The 23,543-nt window shown below is 36.4% G+C and overlaps 1 protein-coding gene across 2 annotated transcripts; it reads right to left on the bottom strand.

Annotated features, from left to right (window-relative positions):
• Positions 1 to 2,177: 2,177 nt before the first annotated feature.
• On the bottom strand, positions 2,178 to 22,876 carry DNAI3 (dynein axonemal intermediate chain 3). Of its 2 annotated transcripts, XM_066325144.1 has the most exons (22): positions 22,777 to 22,876; positions 22,499 to 22,537; positions 19,852 to 20,033; positions 19,207 to 19,311; positions 18,262 to 18,393; positions 16,669 to 16,868; positions 16,328 to 16,444; positions 15,467 to 15,651; positions 14,909 to 15,033; positions 14,716 to 14,805; positions 14,167 to 14,277; positions 12,658 to 12,786; positions 10,609 to 10,682; positions 9,044 to 9,191; positions 8,237 to 8,324; positions 7,466 to 7,596; positions 6,071 to 6,134; positions 5,585 to 5,715; positions 4,722 to 4,926; positions 4,229 to 4,320; positions 2,856 to 2,983; positions 2,178 to 2,282 (listed from the first exon to the last, which is right to left on the bottom strand). In XM_066325144.1, the coding sequence occupies exons 1-22, from the start codon at positions 22,874 to 22,876 to the stop codon at positions 2,276 to 2,278; spliced, it is 2,583 nt and encodes an 860-aa protein (XP_066181241.1). In that variant the 3' UTR covers positions 2,178 to 2,275. The 2 variants fall into 2 exon arrangements, with proteins under 2 accessions (XP_066181241.1, XP_066181240.1); XM_066325143.1 differs by lacking the exon at positions 2,178 to 2,282 and having other exon boundaries at positions 2,496 to 2,983.
• Between the last annotated feature and the right edge of the window lie 667 nt (positions 22,877 to 23,543).

The raw sequence follows: 23,543 nt of genomic DNA, 5'->3' as shown, positions 1-23,543 counted from the left end.
GGCCAATGGCTCTCAGGAAGATTACTCCCTTTCCATTGGGCATTCCTGCAGCTCCCCAAATTACTTTGCTCTAGGGAGGGAGGGGAGTTGATAAGCAGAATCCTGATCTGCTGCCTCTTTGGCCTTACTGTTATGAACACCTGTGGATTTGCCCCACACTCTGAGGGTCCAGCCTTGCAGAAAAGTGGCTATAAATAATTTGAGCCAGACTGCTCCTCGAGGGTGTTCTGTAAATCAAAAGGTTTAATAAGGAAAAATACAACAAAATGTTTCAGAAAGCAAATAAAAAGCCACACACAGGCGCCTGAGAAACCTCAGACACTCTGCTACATCTTGAAAAGCTTTTTCTTCCTTTTGTGCTTTCTTAAATACTGAATGTTTTAGGAGGGATAACCTGGCTTGCAGCCAATAAGATCACCAAGGGGGTTTGAGTTACATTCTCAGAGCTCAATTCATGCCCCTGTACTGGCACTGAGCCAATCCTTGTCAGGAGGCTGTGGAAGAATCTAGGTAAAGTTCCTAATATGTCAGAGGTAAACTGAAACTCTTTCTCTACTTGGAAGCACCTGCTGGGTGTGTAGGGTGCATCACTACAAAAACCCATCTGAAATCCCTCTGTGTTTTGGAATATTTTCTTAATTAAATCTCTTAAGAGTGCCTCTGTGGTGGTGAACAAGGCTCCCATTGAGGCCACTGCCTCTTCTGGGGAGTAGTGACAGCAGTGGAGGGGGTTGGCTGGGCTGTCCAGATAAGCCATGACCATATGATTGACCTATTTATATGTAGTTTGCAGCTTTGTTAATCAAAAGGAATCTGTGGAAGATGCTCTGAGGTGGTGTACTAATGAAGTCCAAGCCTGATAAGAGGTGAGTTTTTAATTAGTCAGTTGCATGATATTTACATATCTATATAGAGCAGGCTGTTAGTTAAATATTGATTTGGCAGAGAAGCAGTGTTCTCTTCCTGTTTGCTCTCTAACTGCAAACACTGTGCTGCAGGTGCTAGGGATATGCTTGTTGAATTTTCCTTGGTTTTAATTTAGAACTAGTTCAATGTGAAGGACAAGGAATATTGCTGTAATATTTAAACTTCAAAGCAGCAAACAAGAGACCATTTTTCAAACCAAGTCCTATCTAGTGTCTCCAAACCTCTCTTAAATCTGACCAAAGTTCAATCAAAGCGCTAAAAGTACATGACAGGGAGATCCTGGCAGTAGAAAATTCAAGGGGCATGTCTTTCACACTGCCTAACCCCAATTTGCAGTGTTTATTTTGGGACACAGGAGCCTCACACAGATCCTGTTTTCTCTTTGGCTGTGCTTTACTCTGATGAAGCAGAGCACTGGGGCTGGCTATTGCTTTTCAGCTGAAGATCCTCTCTCCAAATCCCCTGTGTGTCAGTTGTCTTTTGTGCTTTAGTGTCTGCTGTGACCACATGGACATTTGTTTGACAGGAGTCTGTGACCCTCGAACAGTTTGGTGAGTCATGGAAAGAGTGAACTCACCCGTATAGAGTTTAATCTGTCCTCCTCTGATAGATTTAATTTCTGCTTGACAGGCTCTGCTCAGTTACATGGTGTCTGACCTGGCTATTGAAACCCAGTAGCAACAGAACCACTTACCAAAGAGTCCTCTCTGGATGGAGGGTGGGTATTAATATTCATGAGTTGCTACTTATTTACACTGATAAATATTAAAAGTTCTGTAACAACATTTGATCTCTCTGAGGGATTCTGTCTTTTAACAGAAATGCACAGCTACAGTGAGCTTACTAAAAGCTGTTTGTTCTAAGTAATACTGATTTCTTTGAGGGAACAATATATTTTAATGGATTTGATTTTCTGTTTGTAAGCACTTGCCAGGATTAAGTAACAGTAAGTTTGTAAATGATGATAGCAAGTAAAAGAGTCCTGAGAGAGCTTTGAAAACTATTCTTTAAAGAGAATATTCATTATAACTGTATTAAGGAAAAATAGTCTGGGAAACTGGGTCCAAATCAATTGTTCTTTAACCACATTGTGAGCAAACAGATAAGGTTAATGAAACAATAATCTCTTGCTGCAAGATTCTTTATTTCCAAAGCTAAACATGTTCTGCTGTAATAGAGGTCTTCCAAGAAGAAGCTTGCTGGTTCTAACAGTTATAATGGGCTCTAAGCATCCAACGAGGAAAGTATTTCTTGTCTCTAAATCCATTACTCTCTGCTTCTCCAGCTCCAGAAACACAGTATAATGTGCATTTCCTTGATCCTCCATCTCTTCTTTTGTTTTCTGTACTCATACGCTGAAGGAAAAAACATACCAGGCAATAAAGCACCCTTAAGCTTTGAAACCTGTATGTGACCCCATTGCTTTCCAGTGGATTGTGTCAGTGCTGTCACAAATTAATGAAAGTAGGCATCAGCGTGGGCTACATCAGCCAGCCAAAGAAATGCCACTTTAGTTATTTAGTATTATTAAACCATTTACCAAAGAATGGATAGGCAAAATTCATATGTGAGTAAAGAGTGGAAAGCTGGAATCTGTTGAAGGAGCAATGTTGATAGGGAAGTCGACAAAATGTAACCTATTGAATGAGGAACAAGTGTTAAACAAAAAGCAAATTTATAGTTGTTAAATGTCCATAGGCTCTAATGCTCTTGTAGGGGGTTCATTTGACCAAGAAATGCACCACATGAACTGGGATCATCTTTTCCATTAAGAACTGTGAATATGAAATAAAGAGCTGCTAAGCAATTCTGATTATGTCCATCCTGATTTTTTGAAAATACTGTGGAAAATCCTGTCTAGCAATACAGGTGCATTTTAAAGATACAAAGCATCATAGAAAATTTTCATAATTCCAAGTATAACATACTGTTGTCTCTGTCTCCAGCTGCATTTCAATTCTGTTTTGGCTTGAAACTTTTGATACTCTTTAAATTCCTCTTCACAGTACTTCAGATATTTGACTTCTCTTTCGAAGTAATCAAGTATTCTGGCATGCTGTAAACACAGTGACAAAGAAGGATCATTACATGCTCAGAGATACAGAATCTCTTGCTGATGCTCTGAATGGTATTAATATTTTATCTAAATTGGAAATATAAATATCTATATTTATCCTAGTAGTTTGCAGCAAAACAATATAAAGATGTGACCAACTTCAGGCACAAAGAAACCATACTTTGGTAGTACACTATGCATTTATTTTATCTGAGATTCTGTGTTTTAGTTTTTATTAGTCCCTTCAACAGCCTAGTATTTTTCAGTGAATACTTCAGTTACAATGAACATAATCTAAATATTAGTGACTGTTCCTTGGTTGATAATTCTGCACCCTAAAGAGTTTAGTTCCAAACCACAGATAATCTCTGCAGAAGTAATGTATTTCCTCATATCACTCTGTTAGCTCCTGCCTTGCTTTGGAGAATTTATTTCTACTAAAATGAAGCTGCTGACATAATGTTTTATTGCTGCTACCTGCTGCAGCTCTGTGCATGGCAAACCTTTATGGGATGTTTATAAGCTAAATACCTACATAAACATAAAACTGCAATAGAGTGGGAAGATGGTTTTGTGATTTAAGGATAACAGACCAGGCAGCAGGCAAGACTGCTAGACTGACACAATAGCTCGAGCTTTGGCTGGGAGGTGGGGGAAAAGAAAAAGTGAAAACTGTGTAGAGAGAAAAGAGAAATTAAACTGCTTGCATTGTTCCAGTGGCATTTTGGTACAGATAGTCCTTATTTCAAGAGTGTGAATGAGTGAAAATGTTAGTAACAGTTTTCAAAATGTGGTTTTCACTGAACTAGAACCAGAAATGAAGACCTGTTAAATTGAACTACCAAATATAAAAGAAAAAATGTAACACAAATGTGGACAAGAAGGTGTAAAGAAAAAGGAATTCAGTATATATACATTACTATGCTCTCTAAAACATTGTTTTACTGCATGAAAGGTGTCATTTTATGGATGTGGCAGAAAATGCTGACCTCTTAATTGTGTTTTTTATGTAGCCAGGTTGGAACAGTGGAATTCTGCCAACTGTCATTGAGATTTCCTTTAGCTGACTCTTACCTAAACTCTATACAAAGCCAGCTTGGCTACAGGTGGTCTTTGGAAAACATTGCTGTACTGATTCAAATTAATTGCCATCATTTGAAGGCATTTTTGTCTAGGCAGACTTGTTTCTGTGTTGGAGTTTTCAGGATAAAGTGTCAAAGAGATTTAATAAAAATTCTTACTAACCTCATTACTTGAAGGGTGACATAGTGTTTGACAGATTTCCAAAATATGCAGAACTCCAAGATTGTCAGAAACAGCCAGAAAATGCTGCTCTGCTGAAAGATATTTGACAAAAAAGGTATAAACAATCCAAATTCCAACAGCAATGTGAACCTCCACCCAAAGACAAGCTACAGAGGGTTCTTTTTTATTTTTCTGGTATTTTTAGTTTATTGTTCACTGCAGCAAAAAAAAAAAAGCAATCTTATGGCTCTGTTATTTCATTGATCTTTTAAAGTTTTTCTTTATCAGATATTTTAAAGTGAAATATTTTCAGTTGCTTTTATACCATGCTAATACACTTAGAACTTATGTATCCATTTTTGTATGTACAGAGCTAAATTTGTGGAAGTAGGTACTTATATGAGAAAATTTGTAATAAGATTGGTGTGTCTTGGAGTCTTGGGCCATTTTGCAAACAGGGTAGCACAATAAAGTGCAATTACCGTCCACACACCTGAGGCACTGGAGGGGCTGATGAAAGTGATGATTGATTTGGTGATGCTCTGGAAATGAGATGGCTCATGAGTTTTCTTCAGTAAGTCCCAAATATCTATATTTCCATTGTCTCTGCCAATGAAGAAAACTCCTGGTCTTGTTAAGGACCATTGTCCCGCAGTGTATCTCCCTGCAGAGCAGCTTGACTGAAGGATTGGTCCATTCTTAATTTTTTTTTTTTTAAAAACAAATAAAAGATAGACCCAACAATCAAACAGTAGTATTGATTCATTACTTCAGATCTCTTGTCTTTGGAAAATGCTCACTATTTAAATGATCCTATTACAGAAAAATGTACCAATGGCAAAATTCCTACCACCAGCTGCAGGTAAAAAGGATTGTGGGGAAGTAAAAACCCTGATGTCTCACTTCCAGTCTCTTCAGGTAATCTGTCTGTCTGCTGTTAAAACCTGTGGTCTGGAGATTTTGTCAGGTGCAGCTAACCTGGATTCCTACATGAGACAAACTTTAAAAACCCCCATGTTTCTTTGTCTTCACATGATGAAAAACCTTGTCCTGAAATACAAGTTCTACAGATGCATTTCCCTAGCAGGAGAAATGAGTAGTTGGTAAGCCATGTTTTTTACAAGGTTGGAATTTAGGAAAATCACTTCATTTTTTCTGTAAAAGGCAAGTTTACTAAGCTTTATCTAAAATAGTTTTCTGATGAGAAGAGGATGGAAAGCTTCTTTTATATCTGTTTTGTTTCTAAAATATGAAGCTTCCAGATTTACATATTTCTGAAAATACAGTCTCTGAGCCTGTTACAGTCCTGTCTTGTATACCCATCACAAATGTTACAGCTGTGTTAAAGTAACTTACTGTAAGTCCTTCTTTCCAAATGGCAAACTTCTGGCCTCCAATGCTTAGAAAGATATCTTTAAAAAATGGAGATTTCTGGAGCGTGTTGATAGTTTCAGTGTGGAGGGCATATTTCTCTGAGTGCTTCTGACCTAATGGAGGAAACAGGCAGTTGCTTCTTAGTAGTGCCTTAGAGATCAAGAAACAAAATTGTAGGACTTACCACAGGCCTGGAAGATATCAGCCTCTTTTTTTTGCTCACAAGGTATAGGAATTTGTTTTGGCACAATAACTAGTTAGTTCCATGATTTGTACCAATATCTTTGTGCTGCTTTGTCATGCCAGCTAAAGTGCTTGCACTTTTGAGGGTGCACTGTTAAATCCAGGTGTTATCAGCGAGAGAGACTATTAGAGCTATGAGCAAGAACCTTAAAAAGACAGAATATAGAAACAAATATTTTAGTAACATATTAAGGCTTCAACAGGTATCAAGAAACTTGAACTTACTAACTGGTCTTGCTGAACTAGTACCAATTTTCTTTTTCCACACAGAATAAACAATTTCTCCATTCTGTAATGCCAAAAAAAAAAAAAAAAAGAAAATCCTAATGTTAGGGCTTGGTGGCTCATTTCAAAGTGACTTGTTTTTAAGCTGGGACTTTTCTTAGTTATAACCACTAATGCAAAGAGGATTTTTTTTTGCCTTTTCTTTTATATATCTTTTCTATAACTTTTATTATCCTTACTATTCTTAGCATGCATACTTGTAATTCCTTAGGTTTCATAACTTAGCATAATTATAGTGTTCTGTTACATCAGGAGACCAAACATCCTAAAGGTCTGATAGTAGGATGCTGGCAAACCTTACACCATCTTGAGAAACCAAGGTCCTCTCTAGAACATATCCTGTAAGCTGGAGATTGGGCCCATCCAGGGGGAATTCCTCAGTTGGGGGAATATCACACCTTTCATCCAGGCCTCCCATTGGGGCACCCTTGTTGGATATGCTCATTTGTAAGGTCTATAAATTGTATAGGTGATCTATTGTGTGTGTGCATTGCTGCACGTTCCACCTTGGCAAAGTGGTGCACCAAGAAGGATCTTTATTAAAACACCGAGTCAAACCCCTTATCCCTTAACTGTGTCTGGCTCTCAATTTTTAAGACCAGGGAAAAGCATCACCATCATTAAATATGCTCTGAGTAAATTAAAACCTGAATTTGCAGCCAATGACTGAAAACACAGTAAAGTTTTGCATCACCATTTTTCAGTTATGTATTGCCAAAACAGCTTTACTTGCTGTGATGTATGTAGGCAGTCCTTTCTGCAGAATTATGTGCTTGGTTTTGATAGTTCATGCTTTGTTCCATTATTTGGGCAAAAGGTGACTGGAAGCAAAAAGGTAGCTAAAAGCTTGATTTTAATTTCCATATGAACTCAGAACTGGGAAAGACCAATGAATTTTAGTAGCATAGAGTAGGTAGAGGGCTATGAATAGTTGGGATTTCCTAAAGTGAAATTAAGTTCTGAGGCAAACTGTAGAATAAATGTTTTCACATGACATGTGGGAAAACACACAAAAAATTATTAATCTTATGTGTTCTGGAATTTATTGGTTACTAATGGGTAGTTAAACTCAACATATTTTGGAAATGTCTTCTAATTCTGCTCTTGAAATAAGAGTTCATAGTCTACTGAATATTGGAGATTTATTATTTTTAAGCATGTAGCTGAAAGTATTGAAATGGAAGTAAAAGGTGGCATGTGCAGAGAGGTCTTTTTAGTTACACCTGAAGAAAACATGCAAGTCCATACATTTGTGAAAACTCTGTTATTTAGTTGTTCAGTCTTTCAGATATCTTGGATTAACATTTTAATTGGAAATACATTATTTTCACTTACTTCGTTTCCAACAAAAAACTCTGTGGATATATTCTCTAGCACTTCCAAATTTTTGCTTGAAAAAGCACTCATCTCTGTATATGGCTTCTCTTTGATGGGTGTTCTTAGTGCACTCCGAGATTTTCCTTTCCCTGGGAAAAAAAACATTTACATCTTTTTGTTACACCTGGAATTTATTAGACCAAGCAAATCCTTTGCCTTGTAAAGGTAGTTTGTGGATAAGGGGAATTTCAAGAAGAGATATGAAGAAAGACTGCCAAGTAAAGCAGCAGTTCTGTAGGTTTACTGTTTCCTAGTGGAGTGTCCCCATTGCTGCAGCTCTGAAGTCAGAGCTTCTTTTATCCAGACCATACTTAGGGCAGTGCTATCCTGTTCTTTGACGATTTTACACAGTACCACTGTCACCGTGGGAGCTGCCACAACCAGGAGCTAACATCTCTGCTCCAGGGAATGGATTGTGTTTCTAAAAATAGTTTTCTGTAAAGGCTGAAAAGGACATATTGTTTCAGGGATAAAGAGATTGGGTGAGGGATTTGCATGGGCTTTTAAGTGAAGCTGGGTAGAGTCACTGTGTATATGGAATTGCTCAGTTTGGATTTTTACATGTACATCTCTGTCAGTACATGTAGGTCACCATTGAGTGCCACTATACTTAAGAAATCTTTTTCTACAGTGTGTTTAGCTATACAGTATTTTTTCGCTCAGCTTTTATTATGTATATACAAGCTTATTGAAAACATTTTCCTCCGTAAGGTGTAATAAAAATATTACCTTGGGGTTTGTAACGATACTGCAGCTCCCTTAAATTAATTCTGATGGGTCCATACTCTGTGTTGGTATTCCTTTCATGCAGATTTATCTGTTCAGAAAGAAGTGTATTTGCTAAACCATTTTGTCAGATCTTTGAGGTACAAGTCTAAATTACTTTCTGCTGTCCCACAAACAGTATTTTCTGACTCATATACAAGCATTGAGAAAATGCTCTTTGTGTTGCCTTTCTCCTGTAAGAATTTTGCTTTGTTTCTAGCAAAAAAGCTCAAACAACCCAGCTCCGGTGGTCATACTTGTTCAAAAACTGTGCCAGCTGCAGGTATTCTCAGCAGCACAGATCAGCATGCCTAAAATTATAACTTCTTTTTCTTGCCTAACATTGTTTTCAGCCTCACCTTTTTTCACAGACTGTAATGACTGTTTTCATGAGACTGGATATTGGTTTGCTAGTAATTATGGTTCTGCTGACCATGACCATGTTCCACCATTTGGGATGCACTGAGATAGACAGCAGAGCATCTGAAAAGGTTGACAGGAACTTACACTATTTAGACAGCTACTTTTGCACCTACTGCAGTTTTTTAGAAGCAGTCATGTTGTTTCTGATGAATTAGCTTTTTGAATGCATTTTATTGAAGTTTCAAAAGAATGTTGAAGTATTTCATTTCATAATCAGAAAAAAAATCACAAGGAAATCAAAATTTGCTGGAAAAATAGAAATGGGAAGCAAAAGAATACATTCCTATGGAGTTCTGGACATATCTACAGTTTAGCTCGATCCCTGTATTCTGTATTTGTGGACATTACCTTTATGAGAGGTTTCCAGGAAAGATCTAATTCCTCATCAGTATCTGGAACATCAGCAGGCATGTGAGATCTTCTCTCCTCCTTCATTTTCTCAAATAAAAATTTTTCACGATGTTCGATGGATGGAATATCCCAAAAGAATATTGAGCTGCAAAATAATTGTGTAATGTATATTGTGCAGTGTTTTGGTTTACAGCTACATGCAATTTTTGTTACATTTTAAAGTTTTAAGCTTTTTTAACCTTTTATCTTCAAGCCTTATATAACAGTAGAGACTCTGAAAGTCTACTCTTTGTCTCTGAAAGACAAAGGCTAGATAATTAATCGCTTCTTTTTTAAATGATGAAATATGTTTCTTTATTTACCCATTTGTCAGTTAAATATACCAGAGCACCTAGATAGTATTCATACAATTTGCTTTTGGACAGTTTTTGGGTCAACTTACTGGCACTGCCTGGGTGAAATTCTAGTAGGCTGTAGCAGGTAATTTAGTAACTCAAATTGAAGATCAGTCCCAATTTTTGTGTGTACCAATTAATCTGCTGACGTTCAAGGCAAATGGTCCCGCTCGTATCTGTCATCTCATTGGAATTTTCAGCCCTCTGATTGTTGCTTTTGTTCTATTCTGGACATTCACTCACAGATTTGATATAGCCAATGAAACTATCCTCAATGCTGATATCTCTTTCCTTTTTCTAACAGGAGTTGCTCAGGGACCTGTGCTCATCAAGTATAACATTGCAGTGACTTCCCTGTTCTTAATGTCAGGCAAATACTTTCAGTTTGGAACCCTGGTGGGTGAGTAGTTAAAATAATTTCTTCTATGTGTATTACTTGCATTACACTGCAAACTAATTAAGAAATGCACTTACAATCTTCTCATTTAATTCTTCAAAGTCTTCTCTGTTACTTGATTAGGAAAAATAACTTAGCATCATTATAAAATTTTGCTCTCTCTGACTCTCCCTTTGATGTAACTAACAAATATTTGATTCAGCCCAGCCATGCAGCCTTGAAGCCTTAAGCCTTCTGACATCATGAAAGCAAAACATTTATTTCCCCTTTCTGCATTCTGCCCCCTTGCTAGTCTTTCACACAGAATAATAATACAAATATCATGACTATTTGGTCCACAAGAGGAGATTCACAAAGAGTAATTCTGCCAGCTAACTCTCCAAATTTATATATAGTTTACAATAAATGTGTAGAAATAGGCCTTAGAGTCTTTTAACAGCTTTTTGTGCATGTCCCACAAACAAATGTAAGTGTGGGGCTGTGGCTTTCCAGGCTAATGCATGTGTGATCAACACTCTTCTGAAGGGGGTGTACACAGACTATAAACATATATATGCAATGGTTTTCAGTTAATAAACTCTTAATGCCATTACTGTAAAGGGTTTAACTGGGCAATAATGCAAAATGCTTATCCTCTGCATTCAGAATTTCAGCCACTCAGGATATGCTGACAGGAGTCCAGAAATGTGCTAGTTAAATCATGGATTGTGGGTCATAAAGTTTTGGAAAGGAAACTGGAAGATGTCTTGTAGAGTATGTATTGTATATACCCATCAGGGGAGCAGGTTACAAGCTGCAGGTAATTTTCATCTCTGTTTTCAGAAGTACCACCCTTTTGGTTGTCCTGAAAATAACAGTAATAATTGTTATGGGAGAAGAAGATGATGAAAGACAAAAATCACACTCTGATACATAAGTACTTCAACACAAAAAGCAGGCTATCAGAAATGAAGTCACTGTTTCTGCTTGGGTAAGGTTTGAAAATCAGGACTTGTTAATTTGCAGTCAAGCAAAAAATAAAGTCAAGCTATTTTACAAATGTTCTTCAAGTGAACTGATACCAACTTTGCCCAATACACACCTAAAATTCTAAATTAACTTAGCAGGATAAATACTTACTTGTACCACTGCAAGTCAGGCCCTCTTTAATTTGCCATGTCTGTAACTTCTTTTTTGCAGTTTAACTAAAGAGTCAGTAATTAAGAAATTTATTTCCAACAGTTCAGTGTAGTGGGAATGATGTGCCTTTGCCAAGTTTACACCATGGGTCATCTATCTTAAATTATCACTTGGCTAGGCCTCACTGTGGGATTATAGTGGTGCCTTCAAATGTTAATTATTAATAGTTGAGTTTGTGTATGTGAGGTTCTGCAGGTTTTATACTATTTATCATTTACCAAGTAGTTGTTGCTTTATAGCAAATTCATTTTAATTACTCAGGAAAATAAAGGAAAGGTGTCAGGGGTAACAAGGGATTATAGGCTAATCAAATCTAACTTCCAGTATCTAAAAACCCAAATATATTTTGACAAAAACTGTACTTATCAAGTATGTGGCAAAATTTCAGCTGTTTATTTTTTTTAAGCCAAATCAGGCCTACTCTAATTTTCATTCATGAGTTTGTCTACCTGGAATCACAATGGTAGTAATGCAGCCAGGCACTGCTGAATTAAGTTCTGGATATAACTTTGAATAATTTTTCATTAATATGTAATTATAAAACTGCTGATTTTAGGAACTGTGCCATAAAAACTGCTATGTTATGCAAAGGTTGACATATTCCATGTTTATATAACAAAAAGTATGTCCCAGTGCATGTTGCTAAATACTGGCAAAATGACTCCTTTGTTAGTGTTATTTATTAAGCATGAGTGTCCTGTATCTGTTATCCCAGATGAACACAAAAACAGCCTTCTGAGCCTAAACTTTGACTAAAAAAACCCCACCCAAACAACAAAAATCATAACAATGTTCTGCTATCCAATCCCTTTCTTCATGCTTTACATCTGGTACCAGTTAGTTTCCATGACTATTACTATTATTATAAAATAATAATGAACAGTGATATCAGCTGACATTTTATGATATATATGTGCCCCTTTTCTTACTTTTCTGGAAATGCCACTAAGGACTGTAGTATCTGTGAAGTCTTAATTTATTTTTTTTTTCAAAAATTTATTGATGTATAATTTCCATAAACCTTTTAAAGATTTCAAGTTTCTTCTTCTTGGCCTGCTTTTCCACTGTCATTATTTTGCATTTGACTACCTTTAATTTAGCACCGTTTGCAATACTTTGATAGTAAATCAGCACCCAGTGTTCCTGTTGGATGCTTTCAGTACATATATACAGACTGTATGTGCTTTGGAGCTTTAAAACCATAATGGAAAAAGTAAGTTTGGAGTACACAGGCAGCATCTAGAAAAATTAAGTTGACGACAATAACAACGTTCTTGGGTATCCAGATATTTAGGTAATAGAAGTAATTTCTTGGAATTCTTAGTGACAGGCTAGATTGCTCATAGTAGAAATTCAATACATTTTTTATATGGAAGGCTTATAATTTTGAATTATACTTTTCTGTCAAGTTAAGTAAATTTTTTCCAGAGTAGATTCATATCAGGCTGAGAGCACAGCACAGTTGTAAAGCTGTGGACAGGACAAGAGGCACCAGATTACTAGTATTTACTAAATACTGTGAGAAATAATGAATACAAATAATTAACTATTTAATATTTTCTCTTGAGTTTACCTTAGAATTTCTGAGGTAGTAGATTAGAAAAGCAATAAAAAGAAGAGAAGTGAACTTTTAAACTCACCTCAGAGTTACATGCTAGCCAATGTACATCTGTTGCTGGCTTTGTATGACCATATGGTAGAGAAGAGGCTGCACAGTATCTCACTAGAGATGGCTCTGTGCTACTCTGCTGGACTTTCATAGGTGATGGCTAGAAATGTTTTAAGAAAAGATATCTTAGTGTGTTTTCAAAATAAAACAGTAGATCTATCAAAGAATAAAAGGTTAACACTTTTTTCCTATGTTTCAGATCAGTTTATAGAATACCTTCTGTTTAGGGGAAAAAAAAAAAAAAAAAATGAAAGCATCAAAACAGGCCTTTGAATATAAAGCTCTAAAAAGAATTCCAGCATGCCTCCACAAACATGCAGACATCATTAATGTCTCCTCTCCTCTTAAGTCTTTCTTCTGCTTATCCTCCTTATTGTCTTTTTCCACTGAAATCATCTTCTCATCTTCCAAGCTACCTTTTCTGTGTTCATAAACACAGTATTGCATTCAGTAACAAACAATATCTGTATTTACACAGGCTTTGTAAGGTAAGAGTGGAGGGTATATTGGTGCCCATTAGAAAACAGACTCACTGAGACATAAGTTGCACAAAATGCAGTAAACCTTTTAAGCTGTAGTAATGTAGAAATTAGACCATGATAATTATGATAATAGTTCAGTTTCATGAATTCATCAAGTTTCTTATAATTTCTAGTGTCTCTTTGCAAGCATTATGTATTCCTGTCTTTTGAGTCAGGATACCTTCACCCAGTTTTCCTCCACAGACATACAGATACACTGCAATATACTCAGAGAAGAAGCATTTACCGTATTAACAGCTGTTATCTTGATTTTATAGAATCATGGAATATGAAGGGGTTGGAATGGATCTTAAAGATCATCTAGTCCCAGCCATGGACAGGGACATGTCCCACTAGACCAGGTTGCTCTAGGCCTTGTCCAACTGCTTTGAACACTGTCAGGGTTGGGGCACCCACAGCCTCCCTGGGCAACCTGTGCCAGTGTCTCACCACCCTCACAAAGTAAACAATTTCTTCCTAATATCTAACCTAAATTTCCCCTCTTTTAGTTTTTACCCATTACTCATTGTCCTGTCACTACAGCTGCAAACCAAGAGTCCTTCTCTGGCTTCCCTCTAGATTCTTTTCAGATACTGGAAGGTTGCTATGAGGCCTTCATACAGCCTTCTCTTCCCCAGGCTGAACAGCCCCAACTTTCTCAGCCTGTCTTTGCAGAAGAGGTGCTCCAGTGCTCTTATCAACTTTGTGGCCCTTCTCTGGACTTGCTCCTACAGTTCCCTGTCCTTCTTGGGTTGGGGGCACCAGAGCTGGATGCAGTGCTCCAGGTGGGATCTCACCACAGCAGAGCAGAGGGGCAGAATCCCTTCCCTTGCCCTGCTGGCCACACTGCTTTGGATGCAGCCCAGGATTCAGCTGCTGTTCTGTGCTGCCAGTGCTCACTGCTGGGGAACCCCTGTACTCCAGTATCCCACCATCAGCCCTGGAATGGCCTCAGTCACCTCTGCTGCTCCTGCTCTTGGCTCATCCTCTGACGAGTCAATGATTTCATCAGCAACAGGTTTTGCACTAAGCAGCTTTTCTTCATGTTTAGAAATATCCCACAGTACAACCTACAATGAGAAATTAGTATATTACAAATAATATTTGTATATTTGTATTAATATGCTGTGGATTAATACACTTTTTTTTTTTCAAAACATGGAGGTTTGGGAAAACAGAAGAAATTCACTCTCTGCACTAGAATTTATGAAGTCTAAATTATTTTTTCTTCAGTGTGATGCAATCAGCAGAAAAGTTACATTTGTCTCTAAGAAAAGTCTTTACAACTTGACCTATTTATCATTACTACAAAGAGACATCATATGGTTATTCAGCTATGGAATAACCAGACATAGCTTCAGTCCAGCAAAGGAGAGCTTCAAGACTCTGTGACATCTGTCTTCTGTCTCTATGTGTTACTACGGATGTTGCGTACATCTCTTCACCCTTATTTTTATACAGGAAGAAAATACAGAAATATGCAATTTTATTTTTAAAGAGTGAAAAACCTGTCCATCGACACAGCCACCAGCAATGATATTTGGATCACTTGGACTGAACTGAAAGCAGTAAATATCTTCAGGAGCCTTCAACACCAACTACAGAGAAGAAAAACAAGATAGTTGAGAAATACAGTCACACCATTTGTTTGTTCTCATGTTATATAAATACTTGGCATATTTAAAAGTCTTTATTAACTACCTGGAGGCAGATAGGGTCAAAAAAACTCCAGAGAAGTATAACTGACTTGTGTAGCAATGATTTATTAGAAAGGTTAACTTTCTCTTCATACAAAGGCTGTTGTCTTGCTGACAGCGCTATAATCCCTAATCAAAAGAGAAAATAAATTTTCTCAAAAGACACAATTCAAGTTTCAACACATTGATAATTATTCTAAATTACTTATATTTATATCTTCTGAATACTGTGAAAAAAGCCCCACAAAGCAGGAAAGAAACTCCAAACAAACTAGCCATGTATATTTCTTTTTTTTTTTACAGAGCAGCTTTGAGGAGACTACTTTTGTTGCTTAACATGAGGTTATTTTAAAATGAGTCATAGAACCTATGTATCAAGACAAAACTCCTCTTTTTTCGCTTGTGCTCCTCAATGGTGTAATTGAGGATACTAAATACTGATACTAAATCAGTTTTGATTTCTTTTTAAATTTAAAAGCTGATGATTTTATGAAAGATGCATATTTTATAGCTGTCATATTATACCCATTGAAGACTCAAATCAGTACTGTAACTGCATTACCATAAATCGTCGGATGCCAGCGAACGCAGCTAATTGTTCTGTTTTTGAGATACTGCACATCTGTAAATGATTGGTATGCTTTAAGATAAACATCTGGCTCTCCTTCTTCTTGGTCTTCGGCTAGGGCCTTCCAGTCATCAAAAAAAACATTCATAATTTCATTTTGCTGCAATGCAATTTCCATTCTGTTTTGTGAAAAGAACAGGTAACACTTCAATAATCCAGATGTGACTACTTCATAGTAGAATTGCAAATATTTCTGTGAAGAGGTAGCTTCTGGTTTTCACAAAATTATGATCACATTAGTTAAAAAGTCAGGTATTAATTCCTCAGTGATGTATCATGGCAAGGAAACACTCTTCTGTTTAAACAGAAATAGCTACTGCACCAAGAATTTAACTAGTTCTTTGTAGACCAAGTACAGAGCAATTGTCCAGTTCTTTGAGCAAAAAATGTCATTAAGTAGGATTTGTCCCACTTAATGGGACATGGCTAAGGGCATAATCATGGGTAGGACAGCACCTTTGCTCGCTCCACTACCCTCTGCTTGAGTAGGCAGTGTTTGAAAGATCAGCTTTGCAGTTTGTTTGAAAAGATGTATCACTATGGACTTTAGCAGTTCTGATATCTATTTAAAGCAACATTTGTATCTATATAGCATGAACTTCATTGTTATTTTCATAGAAACAAGGATTAAGTAATTATTTGTTAATATTCTAATAATAAAAAGGAAAAAAGTATATAGAAACAAAAAATAAATTTAGTATTTGACCAGACCAATGATCCATTCAGACAAGAGTACTTTCTTGTATTCTGTATTATTTCAGGTAGTCTTTAAATGTATTGCTGCAATAATTTTACCTTAAATGTACTGCTGTAAGAAATTTTTTCAGCGTCTCAGATGACAGACTCTCTGCTTTTGCTTCATCTGACAACTGCCTAGGACAATACTGCGTGGATGCATTTTTTGGATAGGTCCTACCCAATTGGAATAAATTTGAATGTAAGTATAGAAAACATTCCACAGACAGTGCAAAATTTAAATATATAATTTATCTACAAACCTTTTAGAAAAGATTTAAGAAAAAAGATGCAAACAGAGCATCCCATTTTGTTCTAGTAATCAGTTTCTAACTGAGTTACTCCAGAATTTTAGTTAAGAAACAGTGCATAGCTGAATAAATAAGCTGATAAATACTTACCATTTTGTCTGAGTACTAGTTTCTCTTAGTTTTGGAACTATTTGCAGCCCCACATCCCTTTCAAGCATTTTAATACTGAAAGTATCATCTTCATAGGCCGTGCATTCAGCATAGCTGTCCTTGTCATCAGAAGCATTCTTGTCAGTAAATGTAATTGGTGCCCCAAACTTCCTGCGAACTCTAGAGATCTTGAACTTAATCTGGAAAAGATACATTTATTTCCATGGTTAGCAGAAAGGAAAGCTTTTGGAAAGTTCATTCTCTAAAATGGCTGCATTAATATAATTGTAGAATTAGTTCTATTAACGATTTCTGTGTTGAGCTTACTCATGTTTCTGCTTTTTGAAATTCTGAAGTGTTCATATGAATAAACTACATATGCAATAGAAGACAGATTTGTATTTGTAAAACAAAAAGTGTAGAATTTTTTGATTACTGCTAGTAGGACAAGAGAATTACATTTTCTAATTCATCCAATATCAAAACTGCACATTTAATTAAAGGATTGATTTGCAGGAAGCCTTATGTAATACTGAATGAGGCTTCCAAGACCTAACTTTTCAGCTCTTCCCTCTTGGTGGAATTCTCAACTTTGGGTGAGGTATTTCAACTTTCTTTGTAGAGCCTAGGGTGAGAAAAGTACTCTGAAGACGACGCAAAAAAATGTCTGGTAGAGTTTCCTTATGTTGAGAACTAGGAAGGACAAAGGGACATGTCTTGACTTCTACCCACAAAGAGAAGTAGGCACTTGATTTCAGGCAGTGGAGAAGTGTTGCTTTGTCTTGGATTCATACCCAGGTACTTTTTCCCAGCACCTCCCACAGAACTGGAAAGGAAAATAGGCTAAAAATCCTTTGGAGTGGACCTTGCCAATAATGCAGAATACATAATACTTGGATCGTGAATGTGTTAAATTGAATGACTGTCAAATAGCTTTAGAAAAATCAGACCTTTTTTTAGGTGTAAGAAAAACATCTAGTTCCTAAGAACAATAAAAACTTAGCCAAGTCTTCCCTGAAGATGGACTTAGGTACTGAGCAAAAATCAGTCATAGACAGATAGATACCTAGAGATGCCCCACACATCACAAGTTAGGTGACAGCTGTGAGTGGATCTAGTTTTTGGACATACAATTTTCTCTCTCTGTCTCTCTCTCTATATATAATCTGTAGATGTAATTAATCAAATATATCCTTCTGTAAAGTCAGCTTGTAATACCTGTAGATACTTAAAAAGTGTTGCATGATACTGAAATGCCATCCATATATTAGAAACAGAGTTTCATGGAAACAGAGGTGCCAATGACAAAAGATAATCAGGACTATCGAATTTATGCCTTAAAAAGTAGTTATGTCTAATGCAGTTCCAGTTATTTGCAAGACTTAAAGAGAACAGAGTTCAAAATAAAAGTTTCTGCAGTACTTTCAGCTTTTGTTTAAAGTTTAGCTATTTCTCTGTTTCTTTCTGTAAGTTTTCTTGAAAGACCTCAAGAAAAACTAGGATTGCAGCTTCCAGTTTCCTGACTTTATTTTAAAGGAACTGAAACATAGGGATTTATATTTATTTGATGGGCAAACATCTGTTGATTCTGACCTTTGTATCTCGTTCTTTAAAAGATTCTTCTTCAACTTCCTTTTCGCTGCCAAGGGAAACCCAAGGTTTGTGGACTTCCAGAGTTTCCTCTTCTTCTTCTGGTTCTTCTCTTTCTTCCGTAGTTGCTAAAGACTGTGACATCAAACAGTGAGAAATGGCACTTTTCAAAAATTTGTTACTGAAATGTAAGTATTAACTAGAAACCCAGTTTTCAGTCTTCACTCACACATGCTTTACTTTTGTCTCAGTGCAATGAGTCTGGGTATGCTGTGTCCCTGGGTAGGGCTGGCTTAGATCCCGTTCATTTTGTGCATTAGAATTTTCCAATGATATTTAATATTTAACTACTAAAGAGATACTGTTGCCTTGAAAGCAAATAATTTTATATTAAAAGAATTTATTATGGTTTTCTCCATTAGGCCCTCTGGCCTGGAACTGCATTTTACTTTTCTTAATTGTTGCTTCTCCCAATTCCTTGATGCTGGATGGCAAACTCATATTGAAAAATTATATCATCTTTCTATAAACATTCTCCTACAACTTCTATTTATCTAGAGCTTTTTAGAACTCAAGAACATTTTCATGATTTGAAGAATATGTTCATAGATATTATGAAAAATAAGTATAATACTTCTTTGAAAATGGTCAATATATTTATTGTCTGTTATTTTTATGTCTGAGAAATTTGGGTATTGGCAGAGAAAACTAATGATTATTAATCAGCAGTGGGGGTTATACTGGCCCTCTGAAGTAAAATACAAAAATTTAATGTAGCCCTTCTCAGTGTAAAATACATTTTTACAGTGATACATATATTTTTCCATGATCAGCTTAAGCATTAGAGAAATATCAGGTGATCAAAAACACCATTCCTGACATCTTTGTTTGGACTAGGTTCTGAAATATTCATTGATAAAGCAATGTTGTTGTATACTTGGATTTTACCTTTAGAAAGTTTTCCTTGGCTTCTTCAGAAGAAACAATGTAAAAGTCCTGTCCATACTCAAAGTTTGGATCAAAAACTAGCAAGAGTTCTTCCCCTGGATATTCCTATTTAAAAAAAAAAAAAAAAAAAAAAAAAAAAGTGGAAAACTGAAAAAAATAATATTCAAAACAAACATGAAGTGACTGGAAAAGCTACCACCCATTTAGTATCTTAGGTTGATTTTGTATTCTTAATGGGAAATTTCATGTGCCAGTTGAAAGGAATAGATGGCATTTATTTTGTACAGACAGACATACAGACAAACAGAAAATAAACTGTTTTAATGATTCTCAGTAAACAGGCCATGAATTAGGGGAAGCCAAATATGTGAAGCTCTGTCAGTTCACAGAATCAAAACTAATAGTATTTATATTACTTTTAGCATATTTTCAATCTGAAGTTAGTAAAAAAAAAAAAAAAAAAAAAAAAAACCAACATGGCAAGCCATGAGAAACTTTCAGTCAACAATGGTCCATGACCTCTTACACTCACATATTGCAGCATCAGTATGTTTAGACAGAGTCAAACAAGAACAGATCCATTCTTCAAAAGAATGGACACTCTGAGATCATAAGTCTTAAAGTGAGATGAAATATGCTACATACAAGGATAACTTTTTTAAGAGGGTGGAAATCAGAAGTTTTAGCTCTTGTTTTCAGGTCTTGAATTATGTCCTCTTTTTTAATACACTTGAAACAATTTTCTTCTGTGACATCTTCATCAGGTCGGCAGTTAAAAATTTCTTGGGTGCTTTCAGTCAAAAGCAAAGGAAAGATTTCTGGGTGGCCTATGAAAAAAAGCAAAATTGCATGATAATTTAATAGTACTGTTTAAACATGTGCATATACTTTGATAACCCTATGTCTTTAGTGTTTCTAGCATAATGCCTTTGAATCTCTCAGCTTTGTTTTTGGTATTTTGGAAGGCATGAAATACAAATTGTATTTACTTTATAAACCTTTGAAAACTCTCTACCCAACATTTTGCACATAATAAATATGATTTCCCTGGTATGAGGGGCTTTTTTTCTTCTTCATCAAAAGGTTACTAACAACTCCAGTGAAAAATCTTTAATGACTTGGGTTTAATGTATTAAGGGCAAAACCACATGGTTCTGACTTAAGAAAGCCTTTGAATAAATACTCAGTAGTCCTTCCCTGTAGGGCAGCACCATATTAAGCCGAAGTTTGATCTAGGTGAGGCTTCTCCTCAGTAAGGATGCTTTTCTGATTTTGGACTTTCATTTTGCTCCCATTGAGTTGAGAGTGGGGTAGAGACTATTTCTCACTAATCAAATGAGACCGAAGCAAGCTCACTGAGATTAAAGTCAGATATTTCACTTTTACTGGAGAATATATAGCTGTTGTTTTCTACACACATGATCTCTGTTAGGTTCATTCATATTAACTCAGAACAAGACATTTCATATCCTGGCACTATCACAGATATATTCATTGGTTTGGGGGAGGCTGGGTGCAGTTAGATGACCTGTCAGCTATGCTTTGCAAACACTCAATCTGGAGATAATACGTAGTGCTTCTTATTGTGTGTGCCAGCTGTATGTAAGACAATGTATGTAATGCTGGTCTTTCTCATGTTACATGTTCTGTCTCCAGCTTGCATTACAGCTCTAAGTGGCTGAGATCACTCTAGGCCCAGCTAGTTTAATCCTGCCCCTGAGACTTGTTCTTTGCTATACTGCCCTGCTAGCAGACTCATGCTCTGTCTCAGCTGCCCTAGTAAGAACATTCCTCATGAAGGCCACCACATTTTTGCCTGAGAAGGTTAGCAGATGTTCATCTTTTTGGTGAACTGGGAACAAAAAGACTTAGGGACGTGTGTACTGTATACTGTTTTTCTGTACTGAAATGTGCTGGCTGTTGTGATAATAGCTGATACTTTCTGCCTTTATTTCAGTCTCTTTTCTTAGTTTGAATTACTTAGTATTTTATCTTAATTCCCAGCACCTGTGGGGTTTTTCCTCTTTGTGCATGCCTTGAAGAGAAGTTAACATACCTCAAATGATGATTGTGACCAGCTGTGTCAGCATGTTTTGAGAAGTCATCTCTAATCTAAGCCAACAATGACTAACAAAATGATAAACCCTCCTTAATCTCTGCATAATCCTATCACATAATGCATTATGTTTGATGAATCTGACATTTATCCTTTAAAATCTTTCAGTGCTGCTACTCCACTGCATCTGCTCTGCCCTAGTCCTCACTAAAATTAATGGCATGCCTGATGTTTCTGGTGCATGCTACACTGTTCTAAGTATGGATTACTTAGTGTCCACTAATTATTTCGTAGCACATACAATCTGTTTGTAGCATGCACAGGCCATTAGTTCACTTCCATCACAAACTGTAATCAATATTGCATGATTTTCCTTTTTGATATCTTGGAGATTTCCAGGATTTCTGTGTGGATGCTTCCAGGTCATCTGGTCCAAACTCACTGTCGCTAACACCAGACCTCAAAAATCCCAGGCAGAAGTAACGGTTGGTTTAGACATTATTGTTTGTAACAATTAACTTTTATGCTACTGTTTTTTAAATGCTGAATCATGTACACAGCCTTGTGCACAAATGCTAATGCTGAAAACAGAACCTATAATATAAGGAGCTGATACTGAAGTTCTTACATTATAAAAATTTTTATTGAATGGTCTTTTCCAGTAAAAAGTATGTAACATCTGATCATAGGTTTCACATTGTTTTTCTATGAGTAAACTGTACCGGTATCATTTGTAACAGCCAGCAGCTCTTAGTGCTACAAGAATTTCACAAAAGACCAAGAAACTCTAAGGAAGAAGTAAAGAACACTTGCAGGCCTAAGGAGTGTGTGCATGGAGTTTAAATCCTGCATAGGCAGTGTTTGCTTATACCAGTGTTGTTTTCCTGCTTTCAGCAATAGGTTCCTAGCAGCAGTTTAGCTGTTAGAGCTCTAACCTTATCTGCCAGTAGGTGGAGGTACAATTCTCTCATACTGTCTCCTAGAAGACTGAAAATACATTTTTAAAAGTACCACTTTAATCATCTGAGGGATCACTTTTTGTGCATTTTCATGCACTGCCTGATACTCAGAGAGCCACTATAATCACTGTGGTAGCTGTATTTCTAAATAGTTTATATATTTTCCCATTCATAAAAAAACCATTTTATTTTTATTCCTTGCATTAGTAACACTGAAGCTTCAAAATACTTTGATTATTCCAGAACTACTACTTTAAAGCTCAGTCTTAGCACTTACCTACACTGGCCATAGAAAGATCAACTTCATCTTTTTTACCTGAAATATAATGATACGATGTTATCAGTAGTGTTGGTTACAGAACTATAACAAGTAATTTTACCTCTCTCAGTTATTTATATAAAATAAAAAATTCTAATTGATCTAATTTTTTTAATGTATGGAGCCAAAATAATTAATGTAGATCCCATCTGAGCCCAGATTGCTGCTTGTTTCATTGTGGCTGTACTTTACATACCAAGCTGTGTTCCTTTTCATGATTCCTTAGCTTGTTTTACCTTTTTGTTTCTGTGATGACGCTTTTGAACCTTTCAAGGTGGTCTTGCTCGATTTGAGACTTTCTGACATTTTTTCAGATGTCTCTAGAGAAAGATACATATCATTAATAATTTTAAATAGACAACAGAATGCACCATGTATGAGTGAAAAATTTGGTCCATGACTTCATGTAGCTTATCATTATAGTAACATTTTCATATTCAGCTAAAGGTACATTTCACAGTTTTAAATCATAAGCTGTATTTTCATATAATGTGTAATGGATGGAAAAACTTCTTTTGTTCAGGTTGTTTAAAAATGAATACTGATTGTCCAAAATAGTGACAGGTTAAATTAGGATAGAGATTTCCCTTACTGAAATCTAAGAACCTGAGATAAAGTGGGAAGAGCATGGGTGCTCAGTTATAAATGTTAGTCCCAATGTTTGTAAGTGTAAATCATTACTCAGCTGCACAAAGCATTTCAATTTCCAGCTTATTTTTCAGTGTAGCTCAGTGGAGGACAAACTCGGGAAGAAGATGTATGCCTCATCAAATGTAGCAACCACACAGCAGGAGATGATATTGTATAGAAGGCTACTCTCGTTTCATTTGCTCTCCTTCATCCCAGTATCTGGAGAAAGGATTAGAACAGTAGTGCAGGAAAGACTCAGTTCCAAGGCAAGAAGAAATGCAGTTCAGCCTGCCCGCTGCTCAGGCTGGACAGCACCATCATGTGGGAGGTGCTCACATAGCAGCCGATGGAGCAACTAAATCAGGATGGGCCA

This window comes from Sylvia atricapilla, chromosome 9, assembly GCF_009819655.1.
Source record: "Sylvia atricapilla isolate bSylAtr1 chromosome 9, bSylAtr1.pri, whole genome shotgun sequence".
In the NCBI taxonomy this organism is placed as follows: domain Eukaryota; kingdom Metazoa; phylum Chordata; class Aves; order Passeriformes; family Sylviidae; genus Sylvia; species Sylvia atricapilla.
Note: the sequence above shows the minus strand (reverse complement) of the source record. Positions and strands in the feature narration are given on the sequence as shown.

Coding starts and splice junctions, on each gene's coding strand:
- DNAI3 (XM_066325143.1), bottom strand. CDS start 22,876: ATGTATCTTTCTCTAGAGACATCTGAAAAAATGTCAGAAAGTCTCAAA. Junction 8,325..9,043: donor CCTGGAAACCTCTCATAAAG/GTAATGTCCACA, acceptor CTTTCTGAACAG/ATAAATCTGCATGAAAGGAA. Junction 4,927..5,584: donor TTTGGAAAGAAGGACTTACA/GTAAGTTACTTT, acceptor AAAAAAATTAAG/AATGGACCAATCCTTCAGTC.